The sequence below is a fragment of the Semicossyphus pulcher genome, unplaced genomic scaffold, assembly GCF_022749685.1.
Source record: "Semicossyphus pulcher isolate SPU_LCO1_2020_fin unplaced genomic scaffold, fSemPul1.0.p SCAF_4, whole genome shotgun sequence".
NCBI classification, from domain to species: domain Eukaryota; kingdom Metazoa; phylum Chordata; class Actinopteri; order Labriformes; family Labridae; genus Semicossyphus; species Semicossyphus pulcher.
The window spans coordinates 18435866-18454982 of NW_027211715.1; the positions used below are offsets into that span (position 1 = coordinate 18435866).

The following is a 19117-nucleotide window of genomic DNA, read 5'->3' on the forward strand; positions in this document are numbered from 1 at the left end:
CCCCCCTTTCTCCCCCCTCCCTACTGTCCCTGACAGCAACATTAAACAAGTGGGGAAAAATGGACAAGCAATTATGATTTATGATCAATGCATGCAGCAGCTGCTGACTTTTATAATGACAGTAGTAGGGGGATGGGGAGGGGGAGAGGGAGAGAGGGGGGGGGGGTTGTGTGTGTGGGAAAGATGAGGGGTGAATCGATAGGCGACTGGGATCATTGGTATGCAGATTCAGGCAGATAGCATTATGATGAGCAGGTGCCATTAATCAGAAAGCAGAACACAGATGTGAGGAAGATGGAGGAGGAGGAGGACTCTCCTTCACCGGGTCCCATCTGTACGCAGAGCAGCTACAGCACCAACATCATTGGAAGCAGAAAAATAAGCATGAATTCTGTTTGCTCCGTGGAGTTCACGTTGCGTCACATGCAGTCATTGATTTTCAGAATGGTGAGAAAAGCAACTAAAAGTGACTTGGAAGCTGCTTGATGTTCTTTATCTATAAGAGAACATTTGGTCTTTTTTATTTTGAAGTTTAAATTATTCAGAAATAAAGCTTTTTACCTTTTTGGTGCCGTTAAGTACGGAAGCCCTAAGCGGACATGCATCCACACATTTTATTTACCAGTTTTTTCGTGATAACGAGTCATTCCCGGTTTTCTTGAGCTCTCGACATTTCATTATCTCGAGATAACAACGCTGCACCACCGTAACATCAGATGATTATAACTTGTATCCCCAGGGTTGCAAAAGCACAACACAAACATAGAAACAGGCTTAACTTCCCTCATGAGTGTGAGCAACGGCAGCATGGAACATCCTGGTCTGTAATATCACAGTGACCAGCCTGTTGATTCGTCTTCTAGATAGCCGGAAAATTATCCTGTTATCAAGGGAAAACCAGCTTTATTATCCCGAGATAACGAGATAAATAAGACAAGATCTCAAGAAAACTACTTTAATTAACTCGCCCCGGAAAACGGAGTAAATATAATGTACGGATGCATTTCCGTAGTTAGGGACACCTGAGATTTAAATTCAGCTAGAACAGACGTCAAATTTGAAATTATCCCAAACTCACAGGAAGAAAGATTATAACATCATCATGATGAAAAGTATTCTGTCACACGCGGCAACAAACTTTCATCTTCAAATTCGAAGTACTCGGCCTGACAACACTTGAGCCACTGGGGACAACAGCTAACATTTATGTGTTTCTGGAATAACTGGCGGATATCCTGATAACTGTACCTGATAACGGATATCGGAGCCATGACATCCTCCTTCGTGCGCTGGTCGCTCTTCACTGTCCGACTAGCCACTTAAGATGGGAAAACTGCCTTTGGAGTCTATGGCTAATCGTTATTAACAGATCTCTGAATATAAATGCATCATATTAGAGAAATGGCATTATGGCCAATGTGTCCACCTCTTATGGTCTCCGAACAGACCGTTTTTCTGCATACAACTAAAACCCACTCAAAGGACACTAGCCAATTCCCTTTTCTTTAACAAACTGAAACCACAAGGCTTACACTACATAAGAACTACAGACTGTGCTCATGTGCAGATATCTGTTGATAGAGATAGGCTTTACCTTGATATGAAAGAGACTAAAGCAAGGTAGAAGAGGCTCATTGTAATGGATCCATCTAAAGAAATCAATCTCAAAAGTAAGAGATAAGGCCACCTTGGAAAAACTTTGTGACTAAAAATGATATAAAAAATGGTATTTGACAAAGCAGAATTATCCCTGTAATCTCAAGTATGTATTTAAAGGCCAGTGCATGCACATGGGTTTGTTCATATGTATGTTTCGTATGTGTTTATCCCCCAACATGTGTGTGTGTGTGCATTGGGAAGCCCCCCCCCATGTTAAAAGGATCTGCAGACCGAGGCCAGCCCCTAATTGAATCTGGGTCTCCTCTCTGAGCAGGGAGAGGTAACCTTGCCACTCAGCGTGTGAGCACTGCCACCCGCGGTCAAATTAGCCTGACGCCAAACTCGCTGCCCTTCACACCTCCTGAGAGTGTCCTTCAGGTGCTCCGATGATCCCCCTTCCTCCCTCCCTTACACCCAAAGCTGCTATCAGCAACATGATGGTTTGGGGGGGGAATCCTAAGTGAGTCACTGGTCCGGAGCTGACCGGGGTCCTGGAGGATGCCGGGGATTATAGATATCTATTGTGTAAGAGTTGTCAAGAGGCCCAAAAGAGTGACACACCTTATTCCAGGAAAGGACAACCGATCAAAAAAAACAACTCCTTTGTGTCATGTCTTTCTCCGTCACACCAGACAAAAGAAACCTCTTCTCTTCTGAGAATCTCCCTTCTCTTTAACCCTGCTTTCTTCCTGCACTTCTTCCTCCCCTGTACGTCCCTCCCCTCCCCATGTCGCCGTGCTTGCTTGTTCCCGTGGGACACCTTAGCCTCCATTAAAGCCATCAGGGAGGAGGATAAGGTCGAGCCTGAGACTCCACATCGCCAGAGGCCCCCCGTCTGTCCTCCTGCGGCTCATCGATGATGTTTAAAAAGAAATATATGAAATAAATAAATACATAAAAGAGTGTAATATGAAAATCAATGGCCAGGCAGCTGGGGGCTGCGGCTGAGGCATTTGGAGTGAGGGACTCATAAAGCTGAGTACTGCGGGGAGACTGATGGAAGGCAAAACACTTACTTTGTTTATTCTCTCTCCTCACCCCCGTCCCCTCCCCTCGCTGTCTGTATCCCGCTCTCACTCTCTCACTCTCCCCCCCCCCTCCTTCTGTCTGAAACGGTCGAGGACAGCTTTAATGCTCCTGACAATTTATGTGGATGGTTAAGAACGATGGAAATCAAATAGTTGAGTGTAGGCAAGGCCCAGAGAGTGGCCAATAAGAAAGGAACAACAGCTGATGATGGCAAAGAGGACTGTTACCTGCTGGAATGGCTCTTTAGGCCGCACTATTACTGTCAAGTCGCTGGCTCTTTTCTGAGTGCTCGTATTATAGATTCATAACTGTATCTGTGTCCGATAGGTCCTTTTAACACAGCGCTGCAACGGCTTTCATTTCATCGAGTCCGGCTAATGTGCAGCGAGTACTAAATATGAATCCTTTAAGAGCATCTTAGAGTGGGGCTTATAAAACGTCAAGGTGTGTGTTTGGAGGGTTTTATGTGTGTTCTGAATCCTCTTTGCTTGGAAATGGTAAAGTTTTTAAAAGACCTGTCTGATAGATTCTCCTCTCTCCACCTAACAAGTGTTAACCTCCAAAGGAAAATAAGTAAACATCAGAAAATTCAGAGCAAAATCATTCTGCCTTAAATACTACTATTATACTATACTACCTTCTATATACTATAATATCAAACATAACATTATGACAACTGACAAGTAAAGTGAACATTTTGTCCTCGAAGTTGACGTGTTGGAAGCAGGACAAATAGGCAAGTGCAAGGATGTGAGCGACTTTGACAAGGGCCGAATTGTAATGGTGACGACTGGGTCAGCGCATCTCCAAAACTGCAGCTCTTCTGGGTGTTCCCGGTCTGCAGTGATCAGTACCTACCAAAAGTGGTCCAAATCGCTGAACCGGAGGAAGGTTCATGGGGCGACCAAGGCTCACTTATGCGCCTGGTGAGCGAAGGCTGGCCTGTGTGGTCCGATCCAACAGAAGAGCTACTGTGGCTCAAACTGCTGATAAAGTTTGTTGCGTATGGGGCCGTGGAGCCGCAGACCGGTCAGGCTGCCCATGCTGACCCCTGTCTGACCCCAAAGCACCTTCAATGGGCACATGACCATCAGAACTGGACCACGGAGCAATGAAAGAAGGCGGCCTGGTCTGATTAATCACGTTTTCTTGTACATCATGTGGATGGCCGTGTGCGTCCTGTGAAAGACATGACACCAGGATGCACTATGGGAAGAAGGCAGTGTGATGCTTTGGGCAATGTGCTGCTGTGAAACCTTGGGTCCTGCCATTCATGTGGATGTTACTTTGACACGTAACGAAACACGAAATGATATTCCCTTATTGCAGAGGCCTCTTTCAGCAGGATAATGTGCCCTGCCACACTGCAAGAATGGTTCAGGAATGGTTTGAGGAGCACGACGAGTTCAAGGTGTTGATTTGGCCTCCAAATTCCTCAGATCTCAATCCAATCAAGCGTCTGTGGGATGTGCTGGATAAACCGATCCATGGAGGCCCCACCTCGCAACTTACAGGACTTAAAAGATCTGCTGCTAACGTCTTGGTGCCAGATACCTCAGCACACCTTCAGAGGTCTAGTGGAGTCCATGCCTCAACGGGTCAGGGCTGTTTTGGGGGCAAAAGGGGGACCTACACAGTATTAGGCAGGTGGTCATAATGTTAAGGCTGATTGGTGTATATATGTAGAAGGACATTACGGATACAATTCTGTATCCCACTAAATGTAATTGATATTCAATACAGTCAACAATGGCAATTCAGTGAATGAGATGAATGCCTCAGGAGCAACTAGTACATTTCAACTTGTAGACTGGAGGACCTGGGGATCAAACCATTGACATTCCGAATGGAGGGCGACCCACTCTACCTCTGAGCCACAACCGGCCCGGTGAAAGGGACATAAGCTACTGAACAGTATGGCAAGATCTCAATCAAATTATTATAGTATAACAGTTTATATTATCATATCATCCAAACAGTACTTGTGTCCATCTCATATCTTTGTTTACCTGCTTCATTTCCCCTCCGTCCTATTTTATACTCCATTTTTATTCTTTGATTCCCACCTCTTCTCTTTCTTAAAGACCCTATATATTCTGGGGGATAGATTGAACAATTACAAACACACACACACACACACACACACAAACATACATGCGCACACACAATTATGACGAATCTAGCTGGATATTTGTTATGACTGGCCTGACTGAGCCATTACTTATAGGAGGCTGTGCTGGGAAAGGGGAGGGATACGAACGTGTAATAATGCCTCCACCAGAAGAATTTCAATCAACCACCATGGTGTGTGTGTGTGTGAGTGTGTGTTAGAGTGTGTGTTTAGCACTTTTATCACACATGTAGTTGACACCACAGTAGAGGACGCGGATGAGAGGGTTCAGTGCTCTTTGTTTACACCAGCAGGCTGAGCTTGAATTCACGAAGCTCGCGTTCGTGCATAAAAATCCACAGAAAAAAGGTTGTAATATTTCACTCTTGCTGAATATTGCAACGTCAGTATGAAACGTTATAAATTATGAGCCAGGTTTACAATGCTTTTTGGTGAAAAATGTGCATGAACAGATGCTAATGCATGAATCTGTTCAGTTTGATTAAAATGAAATATGATCTCTGACATGGTTGTTGATTTGTGAGTCAGAGATTTGGCACAAAACAAGAAGGTTTTTTTAGGGAGCTGTCCCAAACATGTCTTACTCAGAGAAAAAAGGGCGGCCTTGTGCTCTTTGGTAATTGCAGTAGTCCATATTTATACTGCAGCCTTTATATTTTTTCAATCCAATTTAACATGCAGTACATCTGCAGTATGTCATAGCACTTGATTATTAAACTAATTAACAAGGTACAATCTAACGTGTTCATCCAACCAAAGACGGAGCTGAAACACAATCGATTAATAACTTTGCAATCTTGAATCTCGATCCTCTAAATTAATCAGCTCTCGCATTTAGGCTGATGGCTAATATAAGTTAAACATGTCTTCTTGGACTCTTGGGAGGTGTGAAGAATATTACAGATTAATGTGAAAATAATGATTGATTGTTGCCTGGTGTAAGGGTGGTATAGCAGCCTCAGCTTTTAGCATGGAAATACCTTAATGTAATATCAGGTTTTAAAACTGTGTGTGTATTCAATATGAATAATAAATAGTAAAAAATAACGCCAGGTTTTAGACAGTTTTTTCTACACGCTGCACTTTTTGATGTCACAAGGTGCAGCCTCAGCAGGCTTCAGAGAGCTGGCCAATCAGAAGAAAGTGGGCGCCTAGGGGCGGGGTTTCTTAAAGGGACAGAGCTGACTGAGTCGTTTCAGGCAGAGGCTGAATGATGGCCTGCACAGAGCACCACTGTGAGAAAAATTAGGACATTAAGGGGCAGGTTCACACCAGCCTTGTTTGGTCCAATTGAACCGAACCCTGGAGCGTTTGTCCCCTCGCTGCGGTTCGTTTAGGGGGTGTGAACGCCGGAATCAAACTCTGGTGCGGACATAACAACCGGACCATGGTCAGCTAGAAAAGACGGGTTTCGATCCGTTTCCAAACGAAACACGGTCCGGTTTGATTCTGGTGAGAACGTTAACAGACTCAAAACTGTGCATCGTAGTATGTTTACGGGTGCTGACATTTGCAGAGACACGCAGCAAGATAAGTAGAGGACAGACGTGGGGGAGCAATCAGGAAATGGAAATATGGGCTGACTAAACAATTTCACAGATGCTTGTGGAAACGCACAAGAACACGGATATATTCAAACTGTTCAGTGAAAAACTAAAAGAGATGGAACTGAGCGATCTGTGGAACAGTGTTGGTTAAAAGTAAAAAAACTTTAAAACATTAAAGTCCGCGATCATGTTGAGTGTGATGGAGGAGTGTGCTCTCTCACTTTGTTTACTTCTGGGAGTTTTACCACGTGGAAATTCTGACCAATCAGAGAGGCGGTAAAGCTGCCGTGTGAACACAAACCATACTCGAGGCCAAATGCAACACTGTAACAATTTGGTCTTTGGTCAGACCAAACAAACGGACTTTAGGTGTGAATGCGCAATAAAGTGTAAATTATCCTAAACTACTCCACAGTTATCACCGAGTGAAATATGAAGCTTGAAATTAGCATAGCATTAGCATTAGCACTCTCCTTTCAAAATGTTGGTCTGGAATAATGTGGAGTCATATCTATAAAAAGAAAAACAAACTATGTATTGAAGACAATGTTTTCAAATGTCTTGTTACTCGAGGTCGTGATGTTGTGCTGAATATCATCACGGCATCACGTGCTGATATTCAGTATAACATTAGACCTCGAGTGTGATGTTGCTTTTATACAGTTATACATGCGGCTAATAGTAGTAAAAAGTAACTCAACTACAGATTATTATTTCAGCTCCACCAACTCAACTAGTTCCAAAACCGAAACTGGACTTTTGTTGCTAGGCAACCCAAACATTCTCCTACACTCTGTGTCTACAGGTGACCACAGATCAGCTGTTTATCTGTAGGTTTCACTTTATCATCATCAACCAATCATCTGCTGTGTGATTCAGAGGTACCAGCTCAATTAATGTAGACATACACGGTCTGCTGTAATGTTAATTAACAGTATTCAGAACACCTGGCTGAGGCGGAGTGATACACAGAGTGAAAAGTCCCAGTGATGTTGTTCTCTATATCAGCACTCATGGAATGCCAATCAGATTACTTGGTCGGAACTAACTGTTGTATAACAGCTAATATCAGAGGGTATCTAAGCCCTGCCTATTTATCATACTCACTCTAGTGTTTGACAATAGACTGGAGCAGATCATTGTAAAATGTAAAATGTGTGTATAATGTAATTTAACAGAGGAAATATCTGTCAAAAGCAACAGTCCATCAATATCATATCAATACATCAAAACCTAAAGAGAGACCATGCTATTACTACGGTAATCAGCCATGCAGACATCTATGTGTAGAGCCCTCCTCTCTTTAACCACAAGCAGACAAACACAAAACTACCAGTTGAGCACAGAAACCTTTTTAAGTCTACAGTCCGACTTAAATAGTCCAGTCTCAGTCTTTAAAGTTCGACTCCTCACAAACAAACAGCCCACAACCGCACAGACGTCCCTGCAGGCTCTACATGCACACAACGTGCACGAGACTTGTTGTGTGCTCTCCCGCCACCAATTGTGTGCCGCCCAGTCAGATATTTATTACTATTGATCTAGCTGGTCCTGGCTGGAGACTTTTGTTCTGCCGGCTCGAGGCTCTGACCTCAATTAAGTTATGAATTTCTATCTGATAGACTGGGAGCGCTCGAGGCCTGCCGCGGCCGTGCTACCACGCTGGATTAATTAGAATTACTGGTGCTGCGAGTCGCCCTCCCCGCCTCATGGATCATGTTGTTTTAATACAAAGTAGAGGCGGAGGCGAGGGAGGGATGGAGTGAAAGGGGGGGCTAGGATGGAGGAGGGGAGGGGAGAGTGATGAGGAGAGGGGAAAAATGGGGAGACAGACGAAAAAAAGGAGGAATGAGTAAAAGAATGTGAGAAAGAGATATTTCTTTAAAACTTGTGCTCCCTTTTCCCCAAAATCATCTCCTTAAACCTTCACAATGTTTCCTTCCTGGCTTTGTGTTTGTGTTGTGGTAACCTGCGTCTCACCTGTCGGCCCTCTTTGTCAGCCTAATCCCACCTCTGTGACTCCCCCGCTCAGTAATCACTCTAAGGCAGACATTGCACTGTGGACCACTCCTGACCTTTGTTGTAGTCTGCAGCCCCTCTGAACCGAAGCCCTTCCTCTTCCTCTCCAATTTCTCCTGAACGGGTATATCCTCTCTGGTCTCCATGGACACCCTTTACAGCTTGTTGGGAGGGTTAGAGGAAGGTTTGGGATTTCCTCCTGAAAACTAAAAGTTGCGTGTGTGTGTGGTGAGGCTTAGCTGTGGGTGTGGGATTACAGCGTCTGGACGGGGAACGACCACAGGGAGAGTGGACACACAAACACACGTCTAGACCAATGACAAGGCAAACTTTTAGTTCTATTTATAACCTGAAATCACCACCAATCTTAATTATTTTTAGAGAGAGTTATCTTCATTTCTGTTGAACAGAATATACTCTTTATCAGTATTTTGCAGAGAATTACTGTAGACTAGAAGATCTGTTCCACACTTATGTCTGTAAGGTGTTTAAGGTGTTTCTGTAACTAGTGCTGGGTTTGGGTTGGAGTTGGAGTAATGATTATGTAAGGGATAATGTGTAGTGAACAGGATGTTATCGCGTAATTGAACCCACGACAGGGTGAGCAGGACCCTGACGCGAAGCCCTGAAGTAGTTCCTGGAAGTTATTTCATTAGTTTAAGAATGATTATCTTTCCGTTTTAAAATAGTATAATTTAATACATTCACAGTGAGAGCTGCGTCCATAGCAACGGTTAACTCTGGCCTTCTGAAAATAAGAGCTCATATTGCTCACATTAAAATGGGCTAACCTAACTTCTTTCACTCACATTAAATGGAAACATTTCCACTGATGGTGAGGTAAGACAAGGTGAGCAAGACCGCAGGAATCAGCTCTGTCTCGTCACTGTCAGAGTCGGTTGACATTTTCTTTTTCATTCACTGTCTTTAAACACTGACGCATCCTGTACTTTGTTCTGTTTAATGTTTACTTAATGTGCCGGTTTCAGTTTGTAGATCTCTCTGTTCTTTTCTGTCCCTCTATAAACAGACCGATGTCGGATCTACCAGACTTTTTTTGGCGGATTGATATGATTACAGTTAGTCCTCCAGATTGTGTGATTAGAGCTGCATCCCTAGCAATGCTCTGTTCTTCATAACAACGGTTTGTTATCGAGAAATAACAGAATCAAGTATTTAACACAGCTGTGTAAAAAAAATCACGATAAATTATTGTAACTGAATTTTTTTGATGTGTCACTTCACTGTTTCTCTTCAGATCTATTTTACAAATAAGGTCAAGCTGCTTTGGGACCAAGCTTTGAAGGCCAGCTATGACACGGACACAGTTGGTCTGATACTCTGCCTTTGTAAAGTCTTTAAAATTATACTCCTCCTGATTTATCCAAAGATAACTTCACCCTAATTACTGATACATTCACACTGTGTGATCTGTTTGCACTGCTGTTGTGATATGATGGAATGTCCTTAACTTAAGCTGATGCCTCATTAATGCTCTTAAACACATTCTAGCACACAGACTTTAAGTCCAGTGTTTAAGCCTTAATTTCCATTATTACATTAAAGAAGGTTTAACTGTCATCTTTCCCACAGTTGGAGCTGCGTGCCCCACTTTCTCTGCGTGTATTAGCTGTTTGAGCAGTGATACAGTGAGGAGGAGGAGGGGGGGGGGGGGGGGGGGGGGGGGTTTGATGTCCATCACCAACACCAGGGTCTGATCTACAATTGGCAGGTGGCTCAGCTCTGATCTGTGTATTCAAACGCACACGCACACACGGCTACCTATTGTTGTCCCTCCCCGCCCTGATCCTGGATTAACTATCAAACAAGCTCTTAATGCAGGTTACCAGGGTTTGGGAACAATTCACTAAAACAATCAGTTGATTAATTTCAAACGATTTTCCTCCTCTGCCAAGCAAATAATAATACTTTTTGTTTAAACTCTCAAGTCCCCCCCTCCCCTTTTTAATCAACAAATTAAGCATAAATCATGTTTGATCTTTATTTACTGGTCGCTCGGCAGTTGGTAGAGGTCAAGAGAGATTACTGGTCGCTCTAACAGCCTGCAAACATTCCTCTATTCCTCCCATGAACACACACACACACACACACACACACATCCCAGACTCTTTGTTTTATGTGGCACAGGCAAAAAAAAGCTGCTTTCCTTTCCTCTCTTTTCCTCTCCTTTCCTTCTCCTCCTCTCCTCGTTGACCTCACCCCAGGAAGAAAACAGAACAAAAGGATGTCCGAGCAGGTTCTAATGGGAGGCGTATCGCTCTGTAAGCTTCACGGAGTGAGATAATTTGGCATTGCGACAGAGTGGTATGATTTAGCTGACTATATTTTTCTCTCAGCCACCTCTTCGCCACCTCATAAATCTGCTTCCAGTAGCTCTGCTGCAGAGGTCCAGTGTCTTTAATATTCACTCCTGGCTTCATCTGACACATGAGAGACACGCAGGTGAAGGTCCTGGATGCATGAATTCAGGCTATGTCTGCACTCAGTACTATAAAATGCTCCCTCTGAAACATTATACTATGTTTTTATTCCTTGGCGTAGAAATATTTCCTCGAAAATGCCTTTTTTTTAGAAGTCAAACAGGATTTAAAACAATTGAAATTCTTCTGAAATCTCTCGATTACGCTCAGAATTAGGTATTAAAATAGTTTCAAGTGTTTTGATTGAAAAAGTTAAAGATCAAACCAAAAGTGCGAGGAAATAACAAAAAGGTGTACTCAAGTTCAGCCGTCCATGTTCACTACCTGGCCATAGATTTATGTCTCCCACGTTGACTGCTGAAAATCTTGGCACATAGCGAAAACCGATTTAGATTTTAATGATAGATACACGACTGTAAATACGATACATCTTACAACAGGACAAAAGCCTCCATCCGTACATCAATCCTCCCCTGCTGTCATTATCTTGATACGGCTCTAAATCATTAGTGAAGTGTTTCGTAGTTATCCCACTGTTAAGTCTTTTATGAACAACTCGCCACAAATCCCCTCCTCCTCCCCGCGAGAACTCAAAACAAAAGAGGCCACGCATGACCACAAAAGAGAAAGTCATTTGTGAAATGTCCTGATTATGTGGGTTGTGCAACGTAAAACAATTTGCCTGATTACTTCCAATTGATTCGGCCTTACAGTTAAAGCCTCAGTGTGCGGCGCGCTGAACTGCACTGTGCCGTGCTGCTGCTGGTGCAGGGCAGAGGAGTAATTTCTCCGATGTGCAGCTGAGCCAGCTTACCGCCAAAGCTAAAGCCTCCTGGATGCTGCTAAAACCTCAGGGAGGCTAAACACAAAGCTAGCTACCGGCTAACTCTGTCTGCTAAAGCCCTGAGGGATTTGTCTGTGGCACAAAGTGAATTAAAGGTGACCTTCTGGAGGGGATGGAGGGAGAGGAGAGGAGGGCAGCGGGGATGCTGGAGATGTCACTGTGTGCTTTGGGTTCACGTGTGTGCAGGGACTTTCCTTTCATTCACACCCAAAGTCTATCTATCATACATTCAAATACAGACCACAACATCCTGTAATAACTTTTAAAACAAGATACAAACACTGGACTTGTGTCCTGTTTTAGGATAAAGTCTCACTTTTCCACGTTATTTCCAATGCATCAAACAAACACGTTCAAAGTTAGTGTCAAAGCTAACTCAAAGCATTTGAATTGACTCAAAAATTATGCAAGAATGTTTGTCCTGCTCATTTAAGGGCAATGTCTCTTTTCCACGTACTTTGCTTCCACAATGTATTTTTTAAGAGGATAACTTTCATTGAGCTTTTGGGCAAGCTGAAGTGTAATACTTGTCGCTCCGGTCCATATAACATATGTCAAAAACTCATGGGAGCTGTACTTGTCAAATGCAAAAAAAGTTATTTCTATCTCGTTGCCAAAAACAATTGCCCGATGAAAATAGTCCTTAAATGATGAAGACATCTCAGAAAGAGTGACAGCAAAAGAGACGAATGCAGCTCACCTGACCGTTGATTTCTGCTTTGTGCTGCAGTAATACCGACACCAGCTCCTTGTGTCCTCTGTCACAGGCCCAGTGCAGGAGAGCCCGGCCCTGCAAACACACACACAAGATGATTACTAGCAACCGGCACACTTGAAAAGGAATGTGCAATAATTTGAACAACTCAAGATTCGACGGATTTGATATGTTGGAATTAGAGTCAACGCATGTAGTGCTATGTCTGTTTAGGCTTTCATCTCAGACACTGTTCTCACAGTCGAACAAACCCCTCAAAGTTAACTTAGACTTTGATCTGTATCTTTGCTTAAGACAAAATAAATGTACGAACATTCAGAACTCAGAGTCTTCGGACCTCAATTCTATAAAAAAATTGCAGACAGAGTGAAGAGACATGTAGATGGCAGTGTGTGTGTGTGTGTGTGTGTGTATAGAAGAGCAGCAAGGCGTGTAGGTCTCACAGACAAATAACCGTAACCTGCACACGGTCTGTAAAGCTTGATTGATGGCACACTGTGCACAAAACAAGAGAAACCCCCTGATCAGAGACCCCACACATAACACACACATGCACACTAACACAAACACACTCCTCTGAGGTCTAAGATCCTTGTTCTAATAAAACCCAGCGAGCTCATTTTTCAGTGAGGCCAATTAGGTAAAGCAAACTCTCCAAGTCCAATTCTGTTGCTTAAATCATATTGATCACCACGGCTGCATGTTAAAATGGAGACTTATGAGCCGGGCCAGAATACAAATAAGTTCGTCTCTCTCACTCACTCACTCACTGGCTCGCTCGCTCTTTAATGCTCTCTTCCAGGTGTGCTGCTGCTGAATGCATGCCACATTTTCCACAGCGAGTTTACTGCTTCCAAAAGGATGTAGTTTTAAGCGGGAGACCAGCAGTGAATACTAAAACACAGAGCGTGTAGAATAGTGAGTGCAGCTTTCAGAGTTACGAACACGTCATTTAAAGAAGTGTTCAGAGTTTGGGGAGCCTTGATTGATCTGATCAGAGAGGATTAGGACAGGTCTGCCAGGATAAGAGCTGAAATGGCCCAATCGGGGAAGGTAAACCAAAGGTAACAGATGCAAAACAATGTGGACTTTTTGTTATAAATCGTGTGCTGAGTTTATTATTTAGCATTGTTTATGCTTTGTTAGCAACTAACAGAAAAAAATAACCCAGGTGGATATTTGGTGAGTAGTCAGCCTCTCTCTCTCTGTGAGCTGCAGGAGCAGATGGAGCTTCCTGCTGATGTCAAACTTCACCACTGCCCTCTGCTGTTAAACGAGCTGCACTGCAGCTGAGCAAACAATGGCAGTGGACAGACAAAGCTTTCTCTGCTGAGGTCCCTCAGCCATCTGGCCTCTGGCTGGGAACCCACCAGCCGCCTGCGTGCTTATCTGCAGAGCGGCTGTGATGAAAGGGAGGCAGGGAGCGTAGCCATTTGGCCCCGGCCGGTAATGAATCGAGGGGCAGATGAATGGATTTCGGGGTCAATCCAGAAAACGCATCGTGATGATAATAGCCGTTTGCACGATTTACACATCTCAGGCTGAGGAGTGGTTCCCAGGTGTGTGTGGCTTCAGATCATAGAAACCATTATGTAACAAGAGAGGAAAGAGCTGCGTGAACCATCCCCCAGTGACCTGTATTTTCAATGATAGTGCACTGATCATCTACACCTGCACTGCTTATACAGAGGGCCAGAGCACAGACACAAACCCTGCAGCTGGGACAGACTAGCTGCTGGCTTAAAGACACTTCAGCAGGTAACTTAGCCACATTTAAACTATATGTATATAACAGTGTAAAGTGCAACTCTCATTGATATCCTTAGATGTGTGTTTTCTAGTTACCTCTTCGTCTTTAGTGTTGACATCCACCTTCTGGGAGTTGATGGCCTTGCTGACGTGCTCGATGTTGTTTTCTCTGCAGTAGTCAAAGATGTTCTTATCCTCTTCCCTGAGAGTGACACAGAAAAAAAGAGGGAGAGAGAGAGAGAGAGAGAGAGAGAGAGAGAGAGAGAGAGGGTGAAAGGAAATGTGTTTAATCTATCTTCCAGAAAAACAGGGACAACGTTTTTGGAAAGAAATGTTGCGGTCCATTTAAAGTATTTAAACATATATTTACAACTCTGTGAGGACCACAAACAAAAGGTCCACTTATTCATATTGACAGAAATCTCTGAGGCTATGTTAAAACCTATCTGCAAGGCCATAGTGATACATGAAGAGAAAGAATAAGGAAGAAAATAAAACGTGTTTTTAAGTGTGTAAAAACCCAGGAAGGTGAACACCACATTACAAGTGTTTTTACTTTAAAAACACATAACTCCTCTCTCTGTCTCAGACACAAGCCACACGTGCCACATCCTCGGGGAGCACTTGCATACGACACACACATATATACACGCACAGCGCCCACCATCCCACCTCTGATTATATCTGTGTGTCTCTAATCACCTCCTGGCATTGGGGACCGGAGTGAGTGCTGTGGGGGAGGCAGGGTGCAGGGGTGGTGGCGGTGGTGAAGGAGGGCTGCTGGGTGAAGGGGAGAGAAGGGGCGAAATCTCATTTAGAGCTTTACGCCTTCCCCTCCCTCTTACCCATGCCGGCCATTCAGATTAATTGAATTTTGTGCTCTATTGTCTGACTGAAACCCTGCATACCCGCAGCTCTACCACTCCCACGCAGGACGTCAGTCATCCCCAAGGCCAACCCCCCCCCCATCTCTGATGCTGGTTTACTGAGCAGCACCGGGCCTCAGGAGTACCTCAGCTAATTTTCCAAGTTTTTTTGTCCTATAAATTAGGTTTTTATGTCAGAGAAATTTCAACTTTATTACTGTAAACTACTTCAATCTCAGAAAGTTTCATCTTTTTTTATCATAACATTACATCCATTTGTAATGTTTTTGTTTTACCTGTGATGGCTCTAATACGCTGTTGGCTGTCAGGCATCTAGTGGCTCTTCTTTTTGCTTTTGTGTTTAACAATTCGTGATGACATCAGTTATAGCTAGAATTTAACCTAACTGGCATTAGCGTGGTACACCCCCCACCCCCCAAAAAAAGTTTTGGTTATTTTACAGTTTTAAAGAAGAATTTTACGTTTGTTAATGGTGTGTTAATGACAGCATAAAACCAATGACCTGTTGATCTTTACGAATCAAGACTCAATCTAACAAAGGCAGAGCAGCTCTGAAAAAAGCAAATCGTATAGAGACCGTAAAAATAAATATCAAATATATTGTGGATTAAAAGAAATATGACACCAACTCCACTCACCAACAGCATAAAATTAAATTCACTTATGAACAACATAATAACCTTCAGGGGAAAGTGCAAAGAGGCTATTCCACACAACAAACGTTATTTATTTACTGATTCTATATTTACTGCTTAGGTTGTTTTCATCAGCTTATTTAGTGACAAGCTAAATCATGTCTTTAGAATTATGACTGCTATTTTTCACCATTCTGATGTTTTATGGACCAAATGTGATAAATATATTGACAAAATATCTAATGGATAATTCATCTAGAATTCCTGCATTAAAGGGCATTTTCAGGATTTCTGAATCTTTTATCCCATCAGGCTTAAAGAGAAGGAGGCTGTATGTATACATAAAGATGATGAGTATAATCCCATGCAGGCTGCTTGTCAGACTGTTGGATCTTGATGGATCTGCTTAAAGAAACTCAGCTCACGTTTAATATAAAAAAACCAGAGGAGGATTGTATCAGAGTTCCTCGGCTCTGATGTCTCTAGCTGGAATTAGCACAACTTAAACCGGCCACAGTGGAGATAAACCACAAACAGGCAACACGAGAGGATGCAGATTTCTCAGCCAACAGCAGACACACAAAGTTTTGTGTCTGCTGTTTGTTCTTTAATGAACCTCTGTACCCTCCTTTCTTCAGCTTTTCATCTACACGCTTCTCTGCCTGTTCTCTCGTTCCTCCCCTCCCTCTTCCTCCCACCTCCTCATCAGCCTGTGATGAATTATGAATAACTCATTACACTTTTATCGCTGCTGGGTTATGTATGAGCACATTCATTTACATACTCCTGATTACCAGCGCTATGTTTATTCATGAGTCTCCACGCCGGGGCCACACCCACTTCCTAGTCTGATGGCCACGGTGACCCCGAGTGTCCCTGATGTGTGGCCGCCATCCGTCTCCCCGGCAACTAATCAATAGGCCAGCTCATCAGTCTTTCGATGATGGTCGGACAGGGCTGACCTGACGGGTGCATGACACATACTCAAATACAGTACATACAGCATGAACACACATCTATGCATGAAGTGTAAGGGTATAGAATATGCACTAAACATTAGCCAACATATCAGTTTACAAAACACCTGTATGTAGTCCACACTGAAGTAACACACACACATGGACACACACACACACGCTATAAACAAACAAATGATTAATGTGGGCCCTGTAAACGACGTGACATCAACATTACCGCAATGCATGCTGGGAAGGTCACAGGCTACTCTGTCATCACAACAGCAGGGGTACCAAGGGTTGTGTGTGTGTGTGTGTGTGTGTGTGTATATGTGTGTGTGTGTGTGTGAGCATTATGTGCTCACATGTGTGCATCCAGTCTGGTGTAGCGGCAGATATGTCCTTCATCCATCAGACTAAACTGGCCACAGTGGTGGAGAACACTCATCTACCTGGCCTGAGCTTCACCCTGATCAACACCACCACCACGCCATCCATCACACACACACACACACACACACACACACACACACACACACACACACACACACACACACACACACACACACACACACACACACACACACACACACACACACACCTTCACAATCTGTCATCACATCCCCTATAGGATCCCGCTCGACGCTCTCAACGTGACCAAGCTCCATGGAAGTAGGAGAAACAATGGAAACCCAAATAACTCAGCCGAGTGTCCGGGCAACAAAGCCGGCCGTGTTCATCAGAATCCTCTTTCAGGGTGGGAGAGAGAATCACAGATGTAGCGTTCAAAGCCTCTTCAATCACACACTGATCAGCTCACTAGTCCAGGGATATTGCTAATCAATCCTGCTTTTGTCGATACACACTACTGACACGTACGCACACACATGCACAGATCCAGATGAGCGGCGAGCAATGCAATTAACTCTGTCTGGTTAACAGGTGCTTGGATGTTTAATATGGAGTGGGACCGTGTGTGTGTGTGTGTGAGAGAGAAAATTGAAAAGCAGCAGAGCAGTGAGTGTGACAGTTCCAGCAGGTTATGCACAAATTCAGATGCAATCGCGTCGACATATAGCGCTAAGTGTATGTCTGCGTGTGCACACGTGTGCATAAGCGTGTGTACGTGCCGGGTTAATGACTTCCTTCCTGCTGGTTTCCCTCAGGGCATCTATGCAACAGGATTCCACCGAGGGCAGCATCGTTCTGGGAAACCTGCTGTACCTGCCTCCCTCTCCTGTACCCGGCATGTCTTCATCACCCTCCCCTCCCTCCTCCTCCTAAGTGCCCGCCGAATCGTAACGTAATTAAAAGGGGGGAGACTCTGGCCGGCTCTTCTTTAGACGGTGCATACTAATCACACACAGCCATTTAGGAGGAAAACCTGCAGGATTCACACATCTCATTTTCATCTCCAAAAGAGCTCCTTTTTCATTGAAATGAAGATGAGCTTTTTAAGCTTGAGTAAGTCTGCCAGGCAGAAGTAAATGGAGAATGTATTTCATTAGCATAAATCAGAACTGTGTGACGTCTAAGGGCCCTAACTGCAGTTACGGTCTGTTGGACATAATCAAACACAGCATCAAGATCAGTGGTTAACAATGTCTGACTCAGATCAGGTTGACCTAAGCGTTCATTGAGTGGTGATTCACATCCAGACGACAAAAGATGAGTCTGTTTCAGCACCAAAAAATATATAAATAACAGATGCTTTGGCCCTGATGTGTTGGAAGGCAACAATACTCAATGTGTGTCTGTAAAAGTCTACAAGTTGCGAGTATAGTCAGTGTAACAGCCTGTTTCTGATGTTTGTGGGTGCATTTGTGTTCCTTCTGATGTAAATACCTGATCATCTCTTCCTGGTACAGAGAGCTGACTGCTGCTCCTCCAAATCCCGTTCGTCTTTCTGCTCCTCGTCTTTCCTGACAAAATAAAACACACATTTAAGAACAACGTCCACGTTATAAAGAGTTTAAACTAACACTGATGTAGGTCGCTGTCAACAAACCTCTGCTAGTTCGTCCTCTGTGTGCAGACTGTGTTGCTATCCCATGTGCACAGAGGTACTGACCTTATTGTTTTGTGTGCTCAATGAAATACAAAAGGGCTGTGTGTTTTCACCATGAAGCTTTAAACGTATAGCCTTTGCTTGGCTGATGCATGACAGAGATAAACGTTGAAATATGTGTCACTTTGAAACAAGTCTCCGGGGCTTTAGACATGACCTCATAGGCAATAAATGCTTAACAATATGCACAAGACCAATATCTTCTGTATTTATCATGGAATTCCACATTACATTCAGTTCAGCCGAGACTTTATTACCCGGCCTATTCTTCTCTGACCAACCTCGACTCACAAAGGATCCCACACAAATCAGATTTCAGAAAATAGCAAGAGTGGGGGGAGAACATGACAGGCGAACCAAAACAACTGTGCGTGCACTTTTGGGGACAACATAATTCACTTGAGAAAGTCAGAATATTCGCTGATGCACCCTGCTCC

General features: G+C 43.7%; 1 protein-coding gene across 1 annotated transcript in view; it reads right to left on the reverse strand.

Moving 5' to 3' along the window:
- The window catches only part of acbd6 (acyl-CoA binding domain containing 6), a 31818-nt gene that overhangs the window by 8968 nt on the left and 3733 nt on the right, over nucleotides 1-19117 (reverse strand). Inside the window, exons 4-6 of the mRNA XM_069680205.1 lie at nucleotides 18458-18534; nucleotides 14231-14336; nucleotides 12371-12460 (exon numbers count right to left, since the gene is read on the reverse strand). Of these exons, the coding sequence (XP_069536306.1) occupies nucleotides 12371-12460; nucleotides 14231-14336; nucleotides 18458-18534 (273 nt within the window). The remainder of the gene's footprint in view (nucleotides 1-12370; nucleotides 12461-14230; nucleotides 14337-18457; nucleotides 18535-19117) is intronic.